Raw genomic sequence first — 25,288 nt, 5'->3', positions numbered from 1 at the left:
GAAAATCATCTTTTTTTTTTTTTTTTAATACATACACAATCAGTGATATTCAAACATAAACATACCACAACACCCTGATGTTTATGTGCATTATCTAAAGTCTGACTTGACAGCATACTGATTGAATAGAGCACTGGGTTTACTGCACTGCAGAGGCAAGACACACCACATACCACACCGGTCGACACCAGCCGCACAGTTGCCATGGAGAAGATTAACACTGATGGATTCAGAGCCGGGCTGTGGCTCCACAGTGCCCATATACGTGCAATGTGTTTTTAACCCCCCCGCCCGATATAATCTCATATACTCGCCTTCCCACCCACAAACGACAGAGCAAGAAATCGTGATTGGGCAGCTGGATGCTTGAGGCGTTACTGAGGGCAATTCTTCACATGTTCACGAAAAGCCCGGTCGCATGCAGTGTTGTTAAATTGGCTTTTGTTGCACAGAGCATTCAAAGGTGTTTAGGATGAGAGACCACAGCCCTGTCGCATAATAAGGGAGCTCGTCTAGGTGTTCACGTGTCGCATGTATGTCTCCTCTTCAGAATGCCGCATGAAACCCAAAGCTCACATTCAACGTACAATTCATTAACAGCAAAGATGAGCCAATTTAATCATCACCATCATTATACCAACAATTCCACAAGAATGAAAGTATAATACGTCCAAAATGAATTTCCAGTACCAGGACAGCGAGGGACATACGACCGTACTGAAAATAAAAAAACAAAAACAAAAACAAAAAAATAAGACAGTGAAAATAACAGTAAACAAAAAAAATTCAATGAGTTGCTAAAAAAATAGATATTCCCTGCCCTCAACCAGACTTAAAAATAAAACAATCAACACAGTAAATAATGGAACATGAGCACACACAGGTCCAAATCTGTTTAGTTTCCATGGCAGCGCTTCCCCAGCAACTGGCAGAGGCAGCGTCTCCAAGCTCTCCCATGATTTCTTTGCTCTTAAAAATAGATGTATACTAGATTCATACAGTATTTCATAACTAAATTCACAAATGATAAGAATCATAACCATACCTTTAAAAATGTTCTTGCAAAGTTCATAATACATTGATTTTATTTTGTATTCTTTCTTTTTTTTTTTTTTTTGCGTTCAGTCCCAAGTGCATATGACAACAACAAGTCTTCCATCTTGACTAAGTTAAATGCTTGGTCAGTTGAAACGAGAGCACCATGGGAGAGAAATGGAGGTTGTGTGTATGCTTGTGTGTGTATCGTGTGTGTGTGTGTGTGTATCGTGTGTGGTTGGGGTCAGAATACTGTAAGAAAAATCCGGATGTGCCCTATCAACATGACAGTCAGTCGTACTCAGAGTTTGCCCCTGCAGCAGGAAGGGAAAGGTGGAGAGAGCGTGAGGGGTGTGGGGCCTCTCCCCTCTCCCCGAGCCTGGAACTGACAACACCCAACTCTTCCTCCTTCTCTCCTCTTCATTCAGTTTTATTTTGTCAAGTAGATGCCAAGAAGTAGCTCAGTGCTTGTTTTTTTTTTTTCCTGTTGAAAGGTTGCATGAGTTCACACGTCTTTTTTGTTGTTGTTGTTTTTGTCCTCCAGAGCTGGAGGAGCAGACTGGTAGTCAAAAGAGTTTCAGGTAGGTTTGTGTGTTTGTGTTTCATCCTGTCCCCAGTCCCCTTGGCTCTCTCTCATCAGAAGCAGTGGTTCTTCACGGTCAGTGGTCACAGAGACTACTCGTACTCCAGGAACTGTTTATGGTAGAATAAGAGATACCTGAAAGGAAGAGACGGAAACAGTTAAGTCAGGTGACTCACTGTCTTCTCGCGGTGTTTCTAACATCTGTTTCCATTCTTACCCTTCGCTGTCGAGTACATCCTTAATGCTGGCCTTGGTGATTATGGCATCATCACATTTGAACCACTGGTCCTTGTGCTGGCGGATGAAGCTGGTGTAGTGGCCACTCTCTAATGTGCCTTGGTGGTTGACCACCGCAAACAAGGAATACCTAGAGAAAAAGAAGAAATATCCCTGATGAGCTGGCTAATCATCACCCGTCCTAACTATCCCAACTAACCTTCTCATACATGGGTGTTTGAATTTGTCTGAACACCCTTACTGTTGTTCTTGTAGACAATTTGTCGCTTGCTAAAGAGCGCTGTGCATTTTGCCTTTTGTCTTTACCACAATGAACCTGTCAATAGTATTAAGACAGCCAATTCCCAGCAAATGTCCTGGAAAATTAAAGCTATTGTAGCTGCAATGGATGAAAGAAACTGAACAGCTTTTAATCGGCTTCAAATTGATTTAATTTGGGGAAGTCACAGACGGATGCCTCAAGTCATTAGCATGTGCTGGAGTAGAAATGTCTCCTGCGATGACAATGCTGCAGTGTAACGATAAGTGTAAGTCAATCAGTTCATTGTAATATCAGGTTTCCCAAGGTACTCACTTATTGTCGTTGTTTAATACATCAACCGTCTGTTGATACTGCCCGTTCATTCTGCTCTCTTTACTGCAGGTGACAGGATAGAGGGGGAAAGAAAACAAAGACATTATTAATGCATGCGTGTGTAAACATGCTACACTGCCACACAATTCCACTAGGTGGCAGGATTATCCAATCTACGGAGGCAGATAGCTTCCCTGCCTGTGCCACTAATGATCCTTGTGTCTCTGAACTGAAGTGAATGGATGCTACAGCCAGGGGTGGGGCAAAGACTACTGCTGCTGCTGCTGCTACTACTGCTGCTGCTGCTGCTGCTGCTGCATGCTCTACTGACACTAATATATATTAATAGAGAGCTGCTTTAGCATACATGCATATATATAACTGTGACATATATATGACGTAATATACATAAATAGTATATCATAAGTACATTTATAAATATTAAAATTGTAACAAGTAAACCGGGGGGTGCTGTTTGATATTAAGTAAAAATAAAATGTGTTTTCAAAGCTGGTGGTCGAACTGTGGCAACTTTTATTATAATGGTAAAGGGGCAGAGGAGCGGCTTAGGGAAAATGCTCAGAAAATCTGAGGTTGTGATGAAACACAATGGGAGTCTCACCTTGATGCCATGAAAGGCGTCATATCCAACTCTAGAGGGAAGGAAACGTATGTAGTGATCTTCCTCCGCAGTTTAGCAGAGTGCTCAAACCGCTGGAGATGGCCGGAGAGACGAAAGGATGAGAGGAGAGGAGAGGGGAGAGAGGAGAGAGGAGAGGGGGGGAAGGGGCAGAAAAATGGCAAGTGAGAGAGAGTGAGGGTGTGGGGGGATGGGGAGAGGAAACATATTTAGAAATAACAGGCATTATCATTACAACACACAAAATAAAACACATCTCGGTGAAAATGGAAACACTTGTTTGCCGCCCTCGCTGTCACACATGTACGCTTTGATAACAAGATAATAACAGGCTTGGATTGATTTAAGACTATCTTCTTGCAGGCTGCTCCTATGAATATCATAAATACATTATAGGCCTCCAACACTGTACGATAAATAAAACATGGACAGTGGCGGACTGGACGAGTCATTAAGATCATGGGTGTCCTGGGACACTGTGTGAAAAGGCTACACGGCAGGAGGTAATGCACCAACAACAGAATCACATTAGGAACACACCTACGCACAAGCCATGTACCAGACAGATTCATGGCTACAAAATGTGAACTTTTGCCTCCATCACATGTGCAGCTGCATACACACAGGCACACATTACTGGACATAAACATTCTTACATATTGCAATATGGATAGTATAGATAAAAATGAATAGGATAAAAGTTTGAAAATTTGATATAAAGCGCTTTAACCGGGGAGATCTTCAACGACACCCACACACAGCCTGATTTACAAGATGCAACTGAAGCTGCTATTTTGATGACAGATCAAATTAGACGTGTGAAACATGAAAGCTCGATGTACCCTCAAATAATCAAATTGTCAGACGGTGACAGATAATGTAACAAGTGATAATTGGCAGCACGTTGTCACCGGCTGACTCACTTTGAGATGGAAACACGCTACGATGGGGAGCTTCTTCATTGTCAGCTGTTTGGTGGATTCCTGGTAACTATGGCAACCGCCACACTTGATTTTGGCACTGCTTCCTAGATGTTCAGGCCGCGTAAATCTGCAGAGAAAAAGAGAGAGAGAGGATTGGTATTTTTTTTTTTAAGAGATGATTAGAGTCAGTGTAAGGGTAGAGAATGTGTAGACTAAAAAAAGGAGGCAGGAAATGAAAGCAGGGAGAAAATGACGCTGTGGTTTCTGTACGATGTGTTTTCTTCCCTTCGTTCACACATATTCTTAAATTTGTCTCGTTACACATCTCTCGCTTTTACTTAATCTGATATCAGAGAATCTTGACTATTAAGTCTGCCTGGAGAGTTTTGGTGCAGCCACTCTGTATGCGAGTACACCCAACCCAGAGAACTGTCAACGCCTCTATCACCACGGCAACACCATCAAGCGGTTCTGTGCCTTTAAGAGTCTTGCTGCAGCAACTAGGGGTGTGTAAGGAGCTGCAGTAGTAAAAAAAAAATAGAAAAAAGAAAGAAGTCACAAGGAAGAGAGGCAAGAGAGATAGAGAGGGAGAAGGAGAAGGAGGGGGTGAGAAAAAATGTGAGAGGAAGAGAGAGAGAGGGGGCACGGGGAAAAGGAATTAGGTGGAGTGGAGAGGAGGATAAAGAAATTACAAGAAAAGAAGAGGCAGTAGAGGAGATGTCAGGTCACACCTGCCCCGACAACCAGGTGATGGGGGAAGATGAGATCTGGGGAAAACAGGGTTGTTGTGCCTGAGCAGACGGAATATGACCCCTCATACGAGTGGAGGGATGATTGAAATGTATTTGAATTCAAGTGCAGACATTTGATCGAATGAATTCGAAGATGTGGAGGCAGTAAAGTAAGAAGAGTGAAAGAAAACAGGTAGAGAGCGGAAATACCTCCTTTCAAAAATGTTGCAAACGTGATTCCTTTAACGATTTTAACATTTAGCGTCACTGGGCATCAGCACAGAGAAACATAGCAGTGCTGCACATCAAACACATCTGACCTATGGGGTTTGTGCAAGATGCTCCTTTCATTTGGCACTATTCAATATTTTAAAATCTGGCTAGTGGGGAATTCAGTTCAGCTGCTTTAGAAAGTAGATGTAGCAAAAAAAGAGCAAAAGATATCGTCACAGGCAGAAAGAAAGGCAACCAATCGGCTGAAGGTGTACCTGCGTAGGCAGTCTGTGAGTGTGGTGGACCCTGAAAGGTGGCTCTCTCCATTGACTGTGCTGCCATCCCCTCCCGGACTGAGGGGCCAGAAAGGCGTGGATGAGCCCGGCAGGTCCAGGCTAATGTCCCAGAATGGATCTATCGTCGTGGAAACACCACTAGAGAAAGGAGAGGGGAGTCCAATTATGCGGTTTAATAGTGTGTAGTTGTGTGCAGGTTTGTGTGTCACTTATTACATGATGAAAGGATGATGACATAGATGGTAACGCAGGAGCTTTAATTCACACAGCCTCTGTAGATTCTCATCATGTTTTTGTTTAAGCCAACAGGCAGATTGAGTGTGTGCATGTGCATAATATACACACTGTGCTTTCAGGTCCATTTGCAATTCAATGAAGTGCTACATCAGAGAAAATTGGCTTTACAGAAATGAAGGAATTTGTGTTGTTGCAGTCCGATGACTGTGATGGACTGCTGCCCAGCTGGAATGGAGGCTTCCGGTGTAGAGCACAAGCATTAAATATACATATATATATTCAGAGGATGGGCTGTTGCACATCATTAATGTTAATCAGATTGTGCTGTAATACCCAGTAGTACCAGCAGATGGTTGTTACGGCAAGTGGTCATGCATTTGTTCTGGTGCAGTAATAAGGCACCAATATGGCACCATTTCTGTAAACCCATTAGTAAAAGGCAGTCAGAACACCATTTGTGTAATGAGGTTCAATTTATGGCACAATGAAACACAAGACACCACCACCAGCAGTCTCTCTTCTCATTGCAGAGGCAGGTAACGTCACACTGAGCATGGGCTCGGCCTGCCTGGTAGCCTGGGCAAGGTGATTTGCAGTTCAGTGCAGCGTGCTACTGCTAATGTGACAGGACAGCTCTAGGGGGCAGGCAGGCAATGCCTGGGTTGTGCTGCTGTCTAGACAACCCCCCTTACAGCAGCTCCACAGGGACTGAACCTTTAAATAAGAGCAGTGGAGGGGACACAACCAGTGGTTCACCCACTTCAGGACCACGGGTGGTGTAGACATCGATCATCCCAGCTGTGAGAGGGGACTACAGCGGACAACGTGGATACATGTGTGATGGATGAATGGATAAAATGTAGAGAGGAGTGTTCAGTCATAAACATGCACTGTGCACAAACTTACTGGCAAACTTGACAAGTAACATCTGATTGCAGGCCACCAGTGAAGATTTGGTCAATGATGCAGTTACAGTGGTTTGGGTTGTTGGCCTTCTTCCCATTGTCGTCTCCTGCGGACAAGAAAGGACCGAAAAAGTATAAACACATGACACCACAACAACCACCTCTTTAACGCCTCTAAAGGAATCAGTCTGTCTCACATCCCCACTCCCCTGTCGCGGAGCATCGACCATTTCACAACTCTCTGAGTCCTCTATATCCAATCAGAGCAAGGCTTACAGCCAGGTCTAGTTTTGGCGAGTCAGCCTGTCATTGCCCAGCAGGAGGGCATATTGACATCCCACCGCTCTCATGCTCGCTGTCCCCTTGGTGCGCACCATTGTCAGTCTCCTTCAGTATATCTGCAGTGAGGTGAGGCACTGTGCTCTGGATCTAAGGCAGAACTCTACATGCTGCATCAGAGACCGTGGGTGGCACAGCCGCAGACACACTTTGCTCAGTCTCTCAACTGAAACCGTCCTTTTTTTAAATTCAGGCAGAGTTGAACAAGCTGTAATTCTAGCCTGATATAAAAATATTCAAGAATGCAAATGCCTACAATATTTTATAGCATAAAACCTTTAAACTACGGTCATTGGTTACGGAGATTTCAGTGAAGCTTACGGATAGTGTCCCCTTTGCAGTGCCTGTGTAGAACGTCCAGCGCTGCGATGAGGAACTCGTGGGCGTCTTGTTGCTCGTAGCCTGCGAGATGACGTGCGTGAGTCCACACCAGGTGCAGCAGCCGGAAGGGAATGTGGGGTGAACGGTGGCCCGAGTAGAACTGAGAGCAGGGGAGAAAAGTTTGGTGAAGGTGGTGGGGGGTGAAGAGGGGAGATGGTTAGCCTGCTTTTGTTAATGGGCACATTATTTTGTATCATCTCTTTGCCAATATTATAGCCACAAGGCGTCATTTATAATTCATTACTGAGCCAGAACGCTAATGTCCTGTATGTCAAGGTGATTATCTGACTGCTGACTACTGATTTCTAAAAGCCTTGTCACACGAAAAACGAATTTCACCGCATGTCACCTAACAGCACCAGCTCTAATGACAGCACATCCTCAGAGAGCGAGGATGTGAGGTGCAAAAAGATCCGTGTGTGTGAAGCACTGCAGAGCCTTTGCGTTGCCATGGGAATTGGAGTGAGTGACAGTCCAGGTCGGGGTCAGGAGATGTGGGTAAGAAAGCAACAGAGCTGCGCAGAGTGCAAAGAGTTGGTGGGTTTGCAAATGCTGCGATGAGGTTCAAACCGGAGCTCATTAATGCCGGAGAGGGCTCTCGTTTTTCAACACGTAGCTGTCGCACACTCCTCACTTTATCCTCCACAGCTCTCAGGGAAGTCTGATTGAGCTGTGAGAGAGGAAAACATGCCACGCTGACGTCTCTTTTTGAATCTTACAGGCGCCGCTCGTATTCGGCCGTTTGAAGGTGGTTGATAAATGAAAGACGCGACAAGACGAGCGGGGGAAACAATGGAGCGGGAGGAGGGAGGGTGCCTCTCACCTTCAAAACTAAAGAGCTGTGTGCAGGAGTGTCTGCAAAGTCAGAAGACGGCTTTTGATGACAGCGTGGAGGTGGGTTGGAAATAAGTAACAGAAGTAAAGCGTTGGGGATAAGGCAAGGAGGTGGGAAGACTTAAAAATGAACAGCATATGTGTTTGAGCATTTAAATTATTGAGCATTTCTTTCTTGCATGACTGACCCTAAATTTTCTGTTTAATACTCGATCAATGACCGCCTCCCTGGGCGATGAAGGTGAGCGATTATCTCCTGTGTGTAGCTGAGCAGCTAGCTGTGTTTGGGCTGGGCTCTGTGAGCGGGTTGGGAAGTGGGGGTTGATGGTTTAAGTCATAATTACACCACTTGCCATCTGTGGGCTCATATATATTTGGAAGTGAGAGGGTGTAAGTAAAACGCAAGGCGGTGTGGGAGAAGACAAGGCAGCCATTACATAACGCACGAGGCCAGTGAGTTTCTTAGCTGTAAAATGCCAAACTTTTGTATCAAAGCGGTGGGATTGAAGGGTTATAAAAAAGGCTATGCAATATAATTCCCACCGGCTGATCAGGTTCAATAAAAGTGAGATTAGAGCATTCAGCTCATTCGTTTGTACGCGGCTCTGTACATTCCTTTCAGGCAGGATATTTTCCCTCCTCTCTGCCTCTCTCTTTGGACTCGACAAAAGAGCACAACAGTGACTCAGCCTTCTGCAGTAGGTTATGGTGCGAGAGAACATTCTGTATTATATGGTTATTAAAAAAAAATCTCAAATATGGCTCAGCTTTTGTCTCAAACTCACATGCATTTCTTTTCTTTGGGGGGTTTAAACAAACTTACATAACAGGTTCAGGCATGAAAATTGTGTATCGTACCTCCTGAAAGAGCTGCGACATCTCACACACCAGACAGGAGTTTGATTGCATCTCGCACTTGTGTCTGTCGGAGAGGAAGAAGTCTCGCAGCAGCGGCGTGTGTGTTAGGGCCTGAACAATACAGTTCATGAAACATGTGTTGCCCAGGTTTATTAACCCTCGTAAACCTGCGGGACAAGGAGAGAGGGAGTGAAGAGTGAGAACAACGTGACTTGACCTGACAGCGCTTGTGAGTCATACGGCTGGGAGTGACCTGAATCACCTCCGAAGACCTGAGCTCCGTCTCTCTGGACTGACTGAGTATTAGCTGTGGTCTTGTTATAAACCAACACAATTACACAGATTTCCTGAATTAGTAGCAAAAACAATAACACATGGTAATAACTAATAACACATAATCAATATAGATGGTCATGAAATCAATCAGCAAATAATTTATCTAGTTTTTATCAAACGAAAATGCCAAATGTTACATAGTTACACATCCTCAGTTGTGAGGATCAGCTGCACTTCTTAGTCTAATTCTTTTCCATTATTTTTACACCATTTTTTAGCATTAGTTATTTCATTAAAAATATGAAAATATCACAAAATAACTATTACAGTTTAATTCATTTGAATTTTTTTTTGTTATTTAGAGCCACACCTGGGTAATTATTAAATTAAAAAGCCATTGGTATTCTCAGATTAAGTTTTGTTGTGTGGCTGGAAAGATAACAATATGGTGTCGGGTCAGGTCTGCCAGCAAAGCTGCGTGGGTTCTGGGGCAGATGCCAAAGCTGTGAATGGATTCATTTAGGGTGAGAAAGTGGAGCTAGAGTCCTTCAGTGATGGCCAGTAGAACAGGTGAGACGCAGCAAGGTCTGGGATCTAATCCAATTGAGCAGAGTTTGGTTGTGGAGGAAAGCGCTCTGAGAGCTTAAACACTTTAGACTGGTCCTCGGTCTGCTGCCCAATCATCGCTACCAACCAAGCTGTTTGAAGATAGAAAGGGTGATGGATGGCAGGAGAAAGTGGGCAGAGGGAACAGTAAAATCTGAAAAACTGCACTCACAAAATCAGAGCGGGAGATACCAGAAGAAAAAAAAAGAATCAAAGCAACAGACGACAGAGAAAATACAACAGAAAAAAAGTTCTGGAGAGAAACACAGACAAATTCAGGCCCGCTGTTGTGTGCATCTATCAGAGAGGAAATACTGTGTCCTGCCCCCAAATGCACTGCCTGTGGGGGCTGCCTGGTCCTGTTGATCCTGGGTATCACACATAAATGCATGAATGATCCCCAGTGCACTTGTGCCATAGGCGCATGTACACATACACACCTGTCAAGGGATGAAAAACGGGGCTGATTAAGATGTGCAGACTGAACAGTGCAGTCAATTGCTCACCTATGGTACAGTTTGTAGTGATTTTCCTCCGCTTAGGATTGTGTCGTAATAGTTCTAGCTCCCTCTTGGTCGGCTCCCATGTTGTGTATTTCTCCCCTATGCCTGTGGATACAAAGAGACATGAATGTGACGACACTGAGAAGTCAGATGGCCTCGTTTCAAAAGCTGCATTGAGTTCTCTGACAGAAAGTAAAAAATGCTATACCTTGCAATTTCCACGCTTTCCTCTGTTCCTCTTTGGCAATCTGCTCCATGTCTTTGTCGTATATGTAGTCTTGACACACAAAACAATATATTCCACCGTATAATAAGTCTATCGCTGTAAGGAGGAAAAGAGAGGGAAAAACAGAGATTGCGGCATAATTACAAATTGATTTTTTTTTTAGCACAGTGATACACATTGGGTTTTATTTTACTGTCCAACCTCAACTGAGACAAGTGCTTTCTCCACCTACATTTTTCACTCACTGCAGCGTTTGCATGTCATCGCCTGCACTGAACAATAATCGGAGATGTGAGGGAAGCAGTGATGGAATAGGTATATCTGTCTCCCACCCCCACCTGAGCTTTCAACTAACGCACCACCCCCTTCCATTCTCAAACTCCACGGCAACAATACTTCAGCTCTGTTGCCGTGACAACCTATTTTTAGCTTAACCGGACATTTTTCTGTTTTTGGTGCTGCCCACACTGAGAAAGTGAGCTAACACATCATGTAGAAAACCTGACTGGTGTATGTTGTGTTGTCACAGTGCCATCATTTCCCCCCCTGCTCGTTCTGTTTGTGTGTGCATGCGTGGGATAAGAAAACACAAAAATAAAAAAAACACAGACATCTACTTTAAAAAACACGATCATTTTTTCTTGTCATGTTTCTTTTCTCTGGTGAAGCATGACGGCATGTGGTAACTATGCACTGAACAGGATGCTCCTCTCTTGACAACAGCAATCCGGTAGAAAGAGAACGAGTCCAGGTCAAAACATGTGGCTGGACCGTTTATGGTCATTAGAAAATGTTAAGGAACGGCTGTTGACAGAACATGGCTAAACCCTGCTGGAAAATTAGCATGTTTGTGAAGCCATTGCATCATATTGGCAATGTGACTAATGTCAGTTTCAGCTCTTTATATTCGGTTACCTCTCTCGTACTCACATATACAGTATATTAATACAGCTGAAATCCCAATAAAGCTGTTCCTGATTTACATGCGTTACTGTTTCTGTTGACAGACAATGTGACAATTATGAAATGGTGACAGAAACGCAGACCTTTAAGACCACATGTTGACAAGTGGTCACTTCCCAGCCATTTCCATGCTGCTGCACTGCTTACATCCTGATTTCATAACTGAATCTTTTTATCTGACAGAATCAGACCTACATACGTTAAAGACGATGGCTGTACAGTGATTTCAGCTGTATTTCCGTAAAAATAATGAATGAGACTTTGGAAAGAAGCTAATGTTTGTCTGAACAGTCGCTAGAGTTGTTGCTAAGTGCTATTTTGAATGAAAAAAAGCTCCTAAAGGAAAAGTCAATAATTCAATTCTGAGAGAGCAACAGCTCATGGGGAAACTAATACTCAAACAACCAATGGTGTTGGTTACTGACATTTGGGTTCATAAGGATTTGCACCACTGTTGAAGACCAGCTCAAAATGGAAGCAATACAAGTGGCAGTGAGAGGAAGAAGATACACAGACTATGAGTATTGAACAAGACATGGGGGAAAAATGTGCTTAATCAAGTCAAGGACAAGGAAAATCAAAGGAAGATGTGAAAGGGGTTCCAGAGGATGAGGTAGCTGTAAAAAGAGATCGGAGGAAGAGATGAAAGGAGTCCTGAGGAGTGAGATGTTCTGGAAATGGAGGTGAAAACGATGTAAAAGGAGAGCTTGCGATGTAGCCGTCTAGCACTCAGGGGAGTTTGGATTAATTTGATAAGAGGTGCAGAGGAACAGAGTGCCAATGTCAGAGAGGGTCCTGTGGAACGCTCAAAGCTAATTAACACTGTAGCTGTGCACTTGGGGTATGCGTGTGTAACCAAACTGTTGAAATGCATTAAATCAATTCAAGCCAAGCCAAGCCATCCCACTCTCCGCCCTTGTTTCCATACGTGCATGTCCTTGTCAGAGTAATATCAAAAACCTTGCTCATTAGCGCTGTTGCCTCATTTGGCTTAATTGCCATGTAAGTTTGGAGCTAGGCTCTCTGGCAGATGTGGATTAGCGATGTCAACCCCTCCCTCGCTACTGTATGAAGGCGAGTGTCGTAACTTAAACCCGTGACATTTGACTAGCTAAGGAGCTCCCACCAGAATGGTAATGTGCTGCGGTTAGAGCGAGGTTCAGCTCCCTGTCTGCTCGGAGGAGGAAGCTGCCCAAAGTAATGCTGTAATCCTTCACTGATAATAGCTAATGCTGCAGTGGACCACAGGGGTGCATATGAATGGGAAGACTGATGCGAGCGAGCAAGCCGTGGACATAAGGCAGGATAATATATTGATGGATCTCTCATGAATTTTTTTAATATAAAGATACATAATTGTCTTACTAATATAAAGCAATTACTTTATTTAGATTACTTCCAGATTTATGCTGACAGTGTAAGGAATGAATGAGTGGGTGCATGGCTTACCTAGATTGTGTCTCTTGTTCTTTGCGTGCTCGTGGATGTGTTTCTTTGTAAAACAGCCGAAAAAGACACAGTAGAGACAAGAGTGGAGTCGGTTCAGGTGGGCGCCACACATGTGACAGATACACGACTTGGCCTGTAAGGAAAGATCAGAGGGCAGGACCAGGGGTTGGGGTGGGGACAAGGAATTGAGAACACAAAAGAGGGAGACGAGTCAGTATAGTGAGAAAATCCTCCACAGCAGGAAGGAGCTGTAATGTAGAGTGGCATAAACAGACAGGAAGTCCCTGCCAGCTCAGTTAGATTTGTATCTTCCAGTCAGTCACACAAACACTCTGGAGGACACAGTGCGTGAATAGACCTGATACGAAGACAGACTAAAGATTTCTGGGACCGTTGACAAATCCAATGGATGGAACTGAATAACAACATATTTCCGCGCCGAATCTTTTGCTCTCCAACACATGCAGGGCATGACGGGATTTAATGCTTGGCAGGCAGGATTTGCCTGAAGCACACACTCCAGCAGCGGCTGAAGGGTGGGTGTGATTGGTTTGACTACAGCACTCAGAGGAGATTGGAGAAATTGCACATTAGAATGCCTGACATCTTCAGCATATCTGCAAAAGTGAGGCCTACAGGGGCTGCACAGGTGCGCAGGTCCCCGACCTTATGCACAAAATCATTTTACATCCGTGGGAAAGGGGAGCCACTGACAAGGGTTATTCTAGCATGAATGTTTATATTTCAGCAGGGAAATCTAGCAAGATATGGATGGAAATGATAAAATGAACAAAGTGTTATAGACAAGTGTGGACATGGTGAAAATTGTCATTGACATCGTTTCTGCGGTTTTCAATGACATAAGACTTTAAAACCTTCATGGGTGCAATTTAAGACCCATTTCATGTCCATACTGGCAAAACACCCTGAATGAAGGAAAATTGGGCTACATCCAGTCTAGTAGATTTTTAAACCAAAACAATCTCTGTCCACCTTGTAGCTCTGCATCAACTATGATCTCAACCCAAACTAACACACCTGAAACATACATGTCGTAACCATTCATAAACCGGAAACGGATGGTCTTCTCTGTAGTTGGTTGCAGAGTTACAGAAAATATTACGAACAAGTAAAAATAATAGTGACCGACGATGAGATGGTAGTTACTCAGGAAGTGAACGCAGGGGTCCTCGTCATTATTCTCATATACGTATCTTTTTCTGTCCATCCAGACTACAATGCAGCCGCAGAGTTTTCAAACTCAAGCGGGGCCGGCAGTGTTTCTTGAGGCTTTTTACAGCAGCGTCATGTTTTTCTGAATTCTGATGCAACTCCAATGCCTTTAAACACAGTTCAGCCTTTTTTTTGGCACAAGCTGCAACATCTTCAAATTTGTATAATACAGTTTACATATTGTATATCTAAGATGCATTTTAAGAAAAGTCAATTCCCAATGTAAAATCTTGTAGTAGTGAACACTTATTAGTGAAAGTGCAGCAGAAGTTTTTAGCTTTGGGAGGGAAAAATTGAACAGAAGGGATAGAGGGTGAGGACACAGATCCAATCGAAGCCTTTCAGGACACAAACCTGCTGCAATGTTCACTCATAGCGAGAAGACAGAAGGAAAGGAGGCGTGAAGCAAAGGTGAAGAGACGCATAATGAGAAAGTGACTATTGGCTGGAGAGATTTAGCAGTTTTCAGTTTCTGATACACTGTGTAAGACCAGCTTGGAAGCCACATTCACACACTCCTACACGCGAAGGCTGCAGAACTTGAATCCGTGAACTCAACAGCACCTGCGCTGCATTGTCTGCTATTGCAATCCTCTAACAAGCGATACAATAGAAGAACCTGACACCATCTGAACAAAATTTATGCTCATTGTGCAAGAGACATAAAAGCGTTGGTGGCAGGCAGTTTCACTTCCTTCTCTCTGGATGACACATAACACACAATAATGGCCTGAATACACAACAAAACACTGATACTGCGTATGTGGAATAATAAAGCAATGTTTATCACACTTAAGCTGCGAGACGACCTTAAACTAGGCTGCAGCATTTTAGGTCAATTTTATTGTGAAGCTTTGTTTGGCAGCTTGCGTTTCCCACAAGGACTAATTCAAATCTAGCTAAGGAAGGATTTGCAAATAAATAATCTAAAATGGTTGGAGGTGGGCAATTAGTGCGAGGCTGTATGCCATGCATCCTAATGTATCAGAAAAATAAAGCTATGTTTGTATCACTCAATCTCTAATAGCAATAATACCATATGTCTTGCTATGTGAAACACCAAAATAAAGAACAAATCATTTTTACCCAGTATTGTTTTCCAATGCCTGAACTTTTAGCCACCTCTTTTTTTACTTTTAGCAATATTTAGTTAGAATTCCCTTAAGGTTGTGCCTTCTATAGATGATTTAATAAACAGATGAGCAACTGTAGTTACAATTCCTTCTGCTGGTGGGTACACGATTGAAATAACTGTCCCATGCAGACCATCATTTGTAAGGACCAGGCGACAGAGACAGACGTGATTCAATATTCACTTTCGTTCATTTTCTCGCATCGTGCTACACTAGGGAGGGGTGTTGCATGAAACACTTGAAATAAGCTGCTGTCCACTGCTGCAGACAGGCTGCAAAACTCACAGACAGGCCTGCGTTTTTGACCAAGCATTAGTAGACGTGGGATTGTGATGACATTGCAGTAGTGGGGATATTCAGGGTTGTGGACACTAAGCTTTGTTTATATTCATATTGGACTGTTAGGCCAAGCCAGCAGGAATGAATGCTGAGTGACAGACAGAGGGGGAGAAACAACGCGTTGACTGACTCTAAAACCAAGATCGAGACTGACATCTACAGCAGACTCTTTAAAGTTTAAAAAGGCAGAGCTCGTTTCCCTGACATCCAGAGAGAAAAGAGGAGCACAGACGAGTTAAAAAGGGAGAGAGAGTGAAGCACCATTTGTGTTCTTAGAGTCCAGATGAAACCCTACATGCAGAAGCAAATGGTAAAACAAGACAGACCACATACTGTTCATCTGAAATCCTAAATGTACATTTTAGTTGCCTATCCTTCCTAAGCAGTGAAGCCACCCGCCCTCCGCCTTCATTGCACCAGGACTCCAAGTCAAAAACAAGAAAGCCTGCCAATGCCACGCCTTGCCCTCCTCCTCACCCTCCCCCGTCTTAACACCCCTTTAGCGGGTAGAAAGTCTATCTCTGCTTCGGCACCCACGGTTCACAGTATGTCTATTCCTCAGTGTCAGCAGTCCTGCATCTCTGTGCGCCCAGGGCTTTCAATGTTCTATTAGATCAGCTATTGATCAGCCACTGGCTCAGATGACTGGAACAAGTGTCGGACAGGTAGCAAGCTCATGCTAGTGCTGCGCAAGGCTGCATCTCCCATCTGGGATGTGCTCTTTGAGGCCCATCAGGCAGGGCTCCATGTCCAGTGGAATGACCGTCTAATGTATAAAGCTGTTGATTGATGGGAGAACAGATGCAGGAAGGTATTAGCTGGATGAATGGATCTCCGATACGTCTTTAACACGGACGTGAGATAGCATTACATGCTTTGTGGGTCCTCTGAGGCTCCGAGTGGCCATCAGCTCACAACGACGCAGGGGGAGCAGCTATGAATCCTCCAATGTTTAAGATCCAGCTGCATACATAGAAATCTAAATAAAGCAAAAGCCATGCCTCACACTAAGCATCTCTGACATTCTGCATTATTACTCCTCGAGCATTTAGGTTAATGCATTGATATATCAAACCAGGGATGTGATGAGCTGTAACATGAGGACGAGAGAGAATGGCAATGACGATTATGATGTGGACAAAGGTCTGGCCATAACCGAGCAAGCGCCTGCTGCTGCAAAGAACAGAGTGGGGAGGGGAGGGAGAGTCAATACAGAGTAGAGAGCATGGGCTATATGAGAGCAGTGACTCACCATGCTGCCTCATAAGCCTGTGCATGCATCATTCTCAGCACACACATGCTCATACAGCAACAAAATGAACAATGGCTGACATACATACTGCAAGCTATAAATCTGCATTATAGAGACACAGATAACCTCTCCACTAAACTGTGTGCACACGCAGACATTTGCTCTGAGCGTCTCAGAGACACGCAGACAGGGTCCTCTCCGATTCTATATTTAATGGGAACAAGCCAAGAGAGGCAGAGAGAGGAGACTGATGATGATGCGGAAGAACGGTGCTGCCGACTGACCCCATGGGGCTGCAGCCTGCCAGTGCCTTGGTCAGATGATGTTGTCACCACCCCCCCAATATCTCCACATGACAATGGCTGGCCTGCAATATGCAGTTTCAAACAGCCCTAGAGACTCACAAGCGCAATGTAAATCTTTTCTATTCTCTTTTCACTTTCTTACTCACTAGCTTATTGTAACCTCTGTTGACAATGATATGACGTGTGGTCTTTTTGGGAGAATATATTCCCACCTCGTCCAATTGAGTTATAACTTGGCCGCATACTGTCACACAATGTTGTATGGACATTATAAACCCTGAGCCCCAGCCTATGGAGTCTAGCTTCTTGTCAGGGGGTTCGTGGCACATGTGATGGATCTGCATAGGCGTGCATGCGTGAATAGGATTTGAGATCACTCGATTAGGGGGAGGGACGCTGTGCTTGTTTGTTGAGATCAGAGGGTATGGGGGGAAATGAAGAGGCAGCAGTAAGCATTTCTGTAAGTACAGTAAAAAAAAAACAGTTTGTGCTACAGTTTGCTGTTTCGGGTTTGATATAGTAATTTGGTAGTAAACTGGTTAACTAAAGCTGTTTTAAGACAGATTGCCTTTCACATATGAACAATGCAGCAGAGATTGTCCAGGTCAGAGACGCGTCCAAAACAACAGAACAATTTCTAGAACATTAGAGTCATCACCAAAAGCTCTTGAATCTTGTTTTCTTTCCAAGTGGACATCATCGTTGTGTCTTCTACGTGTATAGCAGCTGTTTTTCATCCTAATATATTTATATTCTTCTAATTTTGGCTTAGAAATTTTATGAACACGCCCACTTGCTCTATGGGAATGTTTTGGACATTTTCCTGCATATTCTCTCTTGGGCTCAAGATAATTTGAGAAAATGTCCAGACTTCGGTGTATGTCTCAAAGCAGCTTAAGCCACACATGTTTATAAAGAGTGAAGTGGAATACATCCCACACCAATACAAAAGCTTAAAAACCAGCTGTACTGCCTCAAAAAGGAATGATGAATCAATACTGAAACCCCTCACACAAGAGCACCAAGCCAACATCTATCGAATGCACCAGAATGCAGACTGACCAAGGGTGTAAAAAAAAGTGACGCAGAAAGACTGACGATAATGTACAGCAAGAATAATAAGCCTGCGGATAGATTGTGTATGTTTACACAAGATGGTAAACAGTCAACCTCCAGCTTACCAAAGGCTGAGTGATCATTTGTCAAACCTTGCAGATACCACACAAAGCCCACAATCACAATGCTTCAACAAAATAACACACACAGACAGAGAAAGGACTGTGGCTGAAGCATCTGACCGTCACCTCAGCACTGAGCTTCTGACTTGTCCTAGTGGACTTAAATCCCCTTAAATGTTGATTTGTTACTTTCCCTAGGGAACCCAAAAGGGTCCACAAAGTCTTGAACATTACCCTCAGGAACACCAACTATATAAGCAATTCCTACAAATTCCTGCAAAAGGTCTAATGCCACAATCTTCACCTTTTCTGGGTTTTTTTCCACATAGAACCACTACCAGACCAAAGTCCCAGGAAAAGCTGTCACTTGTGTTCAAGGTTTTCACAATGGGGAACAATTGGGTGAAGAGATTGATTGCCTCTTGGTTTTGGGCTAGGTTAGCCCCTGGAGAGTGATTGACAGCTCATTAGCCAGATGGCGATACTAAGGGAGGGCTGGACAGCAGCCTCATTGGTTGGCTCAGACCATGACCAGCATGCTTTGTAGCAGCATTGCCTTTCCACAGGCTTTGAGACAGTCAAATGTGAAGTAGCGGGTCTGGATGGAGGGACAGCAAAGAGGAGAAATGGTCAAAGAATCAAGAGGAGGGGCAGAGATTAGAGCTGGACACAGTTTAGATGAGCAGTTTCATCCACCATTGAGTTGATGTCCTTTTTGCATAAATTTGATATAGGATTGATCCCTGTTCAAGATTGTGTATCAGTGTGAGGGAGCTGCAAAACATGCTGTACTGCCGCTTTTCCTCTCCTTTAGCATATCTGTTCTGAAATACACAGCAAGGAAGGCACAGACGCACAGCAAGTCCATTGAAGTCAGAAACTGGGAGGAAATAGTACGTGAAAGGGATTTGCTACAAGGTGACGCAGCAAGCCAAAGACTACTCTTGGAGGAGGTTTCAGACCTTGCGCCATTTGTTTAGTCTGAATGACTGAGCCACGGCCACAGTGACTGACATGGAAGAAACGAACATCTGACATCATCGAACCTCGTCTCCGAGGTAACAGGAAAAACAAGGAAGGGAAATTAAAGATTAGAGGCTTGGCTATTCATTTCAAAAGGAGTTTCAGATGCAAACTTCGGGGAAGAGGGAATGACATTTAAGTGTAACAGTTTAACAATGTGAATACTTTGTGTCATTTTAAAAACTGTATTAACTACAGTATTAGAATTACAAGATGATTAAAAGGGAAAAGCAGTTTTTTGGCACAATTTTTAATGGGATAATCAGAAAGCAAGAGGAATTGTAAGCTTAACTAGGTTTCGCAGATAGAAAAAGCAAAAGCAAGCGAAAGGAGGAAGAAGCAGCAGCGTGGGCACAGAAGAGGAACAAGTGAGGGCTATGAAGAGACTGGAGGAATAGATCCTGATGCTACAAACGTATGCTGATGAGTCAGGGAGCAGGCCTGTGATGTGATGGAGACTGATCTGACAAAGAGATCTGCTCGCAGCCCAAGAATAAACCGCTCTCTGGGATGGGCTGTGCTTCGGGTCATTGTGTGTGTGCTTGTGTGTGAAGTGGGAGAAAGGAGTGACAGAAGGAAGTACATGTGTCATCCTTGAAAATATATCTACTTTTCCTACCTCAGAAATTCCCAGCAATATCTAGGCAAACGATTTCACTCTCATCTTCTCTCATCACAAGCTGAGAGCGGGTTTGAACTAGTGGGAAAGAGAGGGGGGGGTTATGGGTCCTCTGATCATATATGATTCATCAAAACTAGAAGATGAAAAAAAAATGAAGTCTAGTTCAGTCAGCTCTCTAATCACGACCCTTACCCCGTTAATCAAAGTGACAGCAAATTCTTCAAAGCAGTTATGGCTGTAAAATTCTGCCAACCCCACCCACCCTCCTTTCATCTCATCCAATTTCCACTCAGCCAAACATAATAGCTCTGGTTTAACTGCACGGCAGATTCCTTCATCGTGGCAGTGTTTTACTAGACACAGAACCTTCTCTTACGGATAGTAAATTTAAGTCCATCCTGCTGAGTTGAGCAGCGCACACAATAAATAACCATAACCACGGCCGTCATGAATATTCACGCCATCCCTCCACCATCGCAGCCATTCACAATATATAAATTATGAATATGACCAGAGTTGGGATCTGAGGAGGAATGAATTCAACTGTTAAAAGCAAGGGCAGGTTTCTATCAACGAGCTGTGTCGACGTCCTTGGGTACAATTTTGGTGAAATGGTAATTGGCAAGCAGGTGGAGCATGAATCTCATTTAACGTCAGAAATCTGTTCAAACAACAACAAACTAAGCCTCACGTGCAGTAATCAAACAAGCACTCACTAAACTCACCAAATACTACAACGCAGTAATATTAGACCAAGAGACAGGAGTCAAAGGAAGATAGAGGAGGCTAGAACGGGAAGCAGATCAGAGCAATAGTTCCTCCTCTGAAGTGGAAATCATTTTTGTGACATAACAAAAACTGACAATTTATATTGTGTGAAGGTCCTCTGGCTATGTGGCACGGCCAATCAGAACCTTTCTACTAACTGCCAGCCCTTGACATGTAGCACATCTCGACAGGAACCGAGCATAAGCATGAAAGTGCAAGGGAGAAACATGCAAGCGATATTAGTCTGAATTAAAATCGCATTAACACCAAAGGGAAAACACTTCTGTACTTGTTTATGCTTGTCATCTCCCACATTTCATCAAGGCCAACATTGCCAAAAGAATAACTACGCTACGGTCTCCAAATTAAAGATAAATGATCCAGAGTCACACTAGGCTGCAGTGTCATCTCGGGAAATTCGTAACTACGGCATTAATTCAGCCATCTTTTTTTTTTACACATGTGCCTTTAAGGTTGTGCACGGAGAACAGGTGGTAGATTCTCCACCGTTGTTCTTGCACATGGGAATTTATTTTAGTGGGCAGCAGGGAGGGTGATAGCTTGCAGGGATGCAGCTGAAGACAAAAGAGAAGTAAATACATGGGGGGGAAATGAGGTACTCCGGTTTAGAGACACTGCTGATTAAACCAAGTCTGGATATAATGTAAAAATTCTTGTCATGTTTCCCTCAGTCAATGAATGGTGATGTCCTTCAACTTCCTTCTATGTAGAAGACACTGTGTACCACCGGAGCAGCACTACACCTGCTCTGCATATCAGATCAGTTGGAGGGTAACGAAGCTCAGCCAAGAAGGGATGAGGCACAAGATTCATCCTCCCTTATGGACATCGTGGAGGGCAATCAGGCTGTAGGAAGCCAACGTTATCTCCTTTGTTTCTGCATCAATCACCTAGACCATCAATGTCTGGGGGGAATGGGTAGAGCAGAACCACTACTACACAATTTAACAGATGTTACACCGCTGTTACTCAACAAAGTCCTGTGCAAAGCTAAAACATAAGCAGCACAGCTTTTAATGCTAATAACAGCACGCTTACAACACCTCTATTAATACAATGCAGTATTACACAGCAGTCTTTCAGGGACAAAAACCTAGCCAGGCCTATTGTCAGTTATGTAACATTAATTCATGATTCTGAGGCTGCAGTGACACAGAGGCATGTGAGGGGAACTCGGTGGGGACACTGACAGAGCATGAAAGATTTGTACACATAAACAGCGCAAACTGAAAGATTCACGTGTAAAATTGTCTTTGGACGCCAACTAGCCTGTGACTGCGAACTACGACAACAATCTGGCTTCAAACCAGGAGGACATGGTAGCAGAGCAGGGAGGAGATCTTTCACCATGAGCCTCGCATATTGTCACTGTGTTTCTCTTAATGTGGCTGAGAGATTAAAAAGTTTTTTCCCCAAGGATGGCAGTGATGACTCAGAGTCGGTGAGGTTGTTTTCAAACCTGATTTGAAGAATGGTTCTCCCAAATCTAACTGATACACCAGGTTTGCGACAAACGAAAGGAGGCTGGGCAGACCAATGAGTCACAATGAGGTGAGCGCACAGAAAGCTCCCCTGACCAGGCTTACATCACCTCCTGCTGAAACTAGACAATCAAAAATGAATACAGTTCATCCTGCAGAGTCACCCTCTCCACTGTCTGATAACCCTTTGGAGCTGCCTGATACATTTTCATACTTAAGGCTGCAAAGCATCAAAACAGAGAATGCGAGCACCAAAACCAAAGCATGTCACTACAACACTGTATAAACAAAGGGTCATTGACCATTTTTGCACGAGCTATTTGCTGTGACATGCCTTACTGTAACTGGATTATGCCATTTTGCTGTTCTGTTCACAGTCCACCCTCCCACCAGGTAGTCGTACTAGCTGGTGCAGCAGATCCTAGGATGAGGCGGAATTATTCCGCTACACGGGTTCACATCTAGAATTCAGTGCATCAAATGAAGAGGCACCGAGGCACACAGGTAGGTGAGCAAGAGGAGAGGAAGCAAGCCGGCGTACTCATCTGAACTACAGTATGTCAGTGAAGATGAGGAGGGAATAATCATCAACTCACCAGCTCCGTCCATCCTGCATCACTCTGACGCACCTATTTTAGCACAACGACATAAAAACGTATGAAATGTATAAGAGAAGCATGTATTTCTCATGACAACAATCAAGCAGCGTACAAATGAATCGTTGCTAAACCACATTGAAAAGAAAGCTTTGAGTTTTGGTTTGTTGTTTTTTTTTTTAAAGAACGGACATCATGGCACAGGACAAATCAGGGGAACAAGTTGACAAACAGGGGGGGAGGAAGTGCAGGCAGTCCGGTGATGACCTCACACTGTGAAGGCCGAGCAGGTGTGGGACGAGCTAAGGAGAAACATTGGCAATGGAAGTAATGAGCTGACGTCCCAGCATCCGAACTCCTGAGTGAATGACCAGTGCAGAAAAAAAACACACTGACCCTGGGGGTTCTCAGCAGTGAACCGCTAATCTGAAGACCCAGAGTGTGTGTCTGTTTGTACGTGTGTGTGGAGAGAGAGACACAATGGGTCCACTTGGTTGTGGTAATGTTAGCCCTACGATCACAACTCTCCCCCAAACCCAACTTTAGCAATCCGGCTAACTAACACAGCATCAACCGCACAGCCCGCTCTGCTAACAACACCCGATGGACTCACGACAAAATAAAGTCCGGATGATTATCACTTTAGCGACTACACACACACACACTCACACACACATTTCAGGGCTGCGGTCAAATCTACAAATGTGCTCCCCCACCACACAGGAAGACTCTTGCTAGCTAACACACCGGTGATAACCTAGCCGGCTAACCCCCCTGGTGCTAGCACCGCTGCTGCTGCATGAGTAGTGTCAGCTACACGGCGGTCTGGCTCCAGCCCCAGCTCTGTGATGGTGCTCCGTGTGGGACGCCGGTTCTGTGTGTGTGTGTGTGTGTGCCACGTTAAAAAATGACTTCACGTGTGTTCCTGATGCTAACGTTGCTGTGTGTATTTTTTTTGTGGGGTTTTTTTTTTTACCTTGCGTCTCCTGGTCTCAGCAGTACCACTCCAAACAAAGCATTGGTATATGACCCGAAGATTTTGTTTCCAATTATCCACCTTATACCCGTTCACATGGGAGCACCCGGCCGGACTCATGACAGACAAAACATTCAGTTTGAGATGTTTAGGTGACAATGGACCGTCTCCGGGATGCTTCACGTAGCTAGCTAGCACGAACTGTCTGTCCAGAAATGGTTTCCGTTTGGAAATGGGACAATCGGTTGTAGTATCCAAAAATGCTCCCCGGGCATCTGGCAAACACGGTCCCCTGCTTAACTTGGCGACAAGTATGTTGGCGTGGCCGTCTAACGGGAACACCGCCTCACTTAAATGTATATGTTCCCTTTTGCTGTTTTGACAGTTGCCTTCTCCTTTCACGTTAGCTTCCACTTCCACTCTGCACGGTTAGTTAGCTTCCTTTCTCCAGTTAGCCTGCTAACACTCAACTCCAGCTTCACAAAGCCCGCCCAGCGTGCGCCGTGATTTGCCAGCACAAAGAGCTGACGTCACCACGTTGGGTTTGGAGCACGTCGGGTGCCCTCGGTGGTGTCTTCTTGGCGTGTCCCGCGCGGGTGGATTGTTGGATTTCAACCGCGGCACGCATCGATGATTTTTGTGCAGCCATCAACACCGCCCTTCCACGCTACGCCGGAGTACATCACCCATCCCAAAATGTGCATCAGTGTTATTGTGAATGGTGCGAAGCTTTTTCTCAAATAGGCGAATTAACCGTTAAACCGACAGGAAACAAATGCTTATAGACGTTATATTACATCATATATTGTTGTTTTTGTTGCTATTTTATTTTTAAATTGTCTTATTTTCGTGCAAAACACATCCACGTATAACACACACCACCAACATTTACTTACCACAGTTTAATGATGGATATGTGATATATAAAATGTATCAAGTCAATATTTTGATTTGAAGATCTCCAAAAAAACAAAAACCTCCTGTACTTGTTTGAAGGTGTAATTAGTCAGAGTTGAAACCTCACCTCTTTGCACCATCAATGAAAGCCTACCACCTAGTGGTTATGTGTTGTATGTAGCGACTGGGCCCTCTTGGGACAAATACAAAATAAATCTATACATTATATCGTTATATTGATGTATAGGAAGCATGTCAATAGGACCAGGGCCGTTGCTAAAGTCTCTACAATACAGGCCTCACGTCTCCATTGGGAGCTCAGGTTCATGATCTGTGCTGCAGCTGCTGAATTAGAAATATAGTACAATGGGGAATAACAATAAACTATAATAATAATAATAATAAACTTTATTTATATATCACATTTCTAAACACAGATACAAGGTGCTTTACAAGCTAAAAATTAAAAATTGAAGGCAAACAATAGGACACATATAAAGCAAGCAACAAGAAACAATTGAAAAGCAATTTGAAGATCACACAATAGAGCACAGATACAGAGATAACAAATATTAAGATAATATAAAACATCATAAATTATTAAAATAGACAGTAAGGTCAGAACTAGGAAAATGCACACCTCTATAAACGTGTC

General features: G+C 43.9%; 1 protein-coding gene across 2 annotated transcripts; it reads right to left on the bottom strand.

The window, feature by feature from the left end:
* Positions 1–593: 593 nt before the first annotated feature.
* On the bottom strand, positions 594–24,240 carry LOC118123546 (ubiquitin carboxyl-terminal hydrolase 22). Of its 2 annotated transcripts, XM_035181007.2 has the most exons (14): positions 23,737–24,240; positions 22,761–22,793; positions 12,810–12,942; positions 10,380–10,493; positions 10,175–10,276; positions 8,787–8,953; positions 7,035–7,194; positions 6,376–6,481; positions 5,212–5,370; positions 3,993–4,119; positions 3,052–3,143; positions 2,430–2,492; positions 1,836–1,985; positions 594–1,753 (listed from the first exon to the last, which is right to left on the bottom strand). In XM_035181007.2, exons 1-14 carry the CDS (start codon positions 23,854–23,856, stop codon positions 1,711–1,713), a joined length of 1,569 nt encoding a protein of 522 aa, XP_035036898.1. In that variant the 5' UTR covers positions 23,857–24,240; the 3' UTR covers positions 594–1,710. The 2 variants fall into 2 exon arrangements, with proteins under 2 accessions (XP_035036898.1, XP_035036899.1); XM_035181008.2 differs by lacking the exon at positions 22,761–22,793.
* Positions 24,241–25,288: the final 1,048 nt, after the last annotated feature.

Source organism: Hippoglossus stenolepis, chromosome 16 (assembly GCF_022539355.2).
Source record: "Hippoglossus stenolepis isolate QCI-W04-F060 chromosome 16, HSTE1.2, whole genome shotgun sequence".
Classification (NCBI taxonomy): Eukaryota; Metazoa; Chordata; class Actinopteri; order Pleuronectiformes; family Pleuronectidae; genus Hippoglossus; species Hippoglossus stenolepis.
Note: the sequence above shows the minus strand (reverse complement) of the source record. Positions and strands in the feature narration are given on the sequence as shown.

Coding starts and splice junctions, on each gene's coding strand:
- LOC118123546 (XM_035181007.2), bottom strand. CDS start 23,856: ATGAGTCCGGCCGGGTGCTCCCATGTGAACGGGTATAAGGTGGATAAT. Junction 8,954..10,174: donor CACTACAAACTGTACCATAG/GTGAGCAATTGA, acceptor CTTGTCCCGCAG/GTTTACGAGGGTTAATAAAC. Junction 7,195..8,786: donor TGTCGCAGCTCTTTCAGGAG/GTACGATACACA, acceptor CCCTGCTCTCAG/TTCTACTCGGGCCACCGTTC.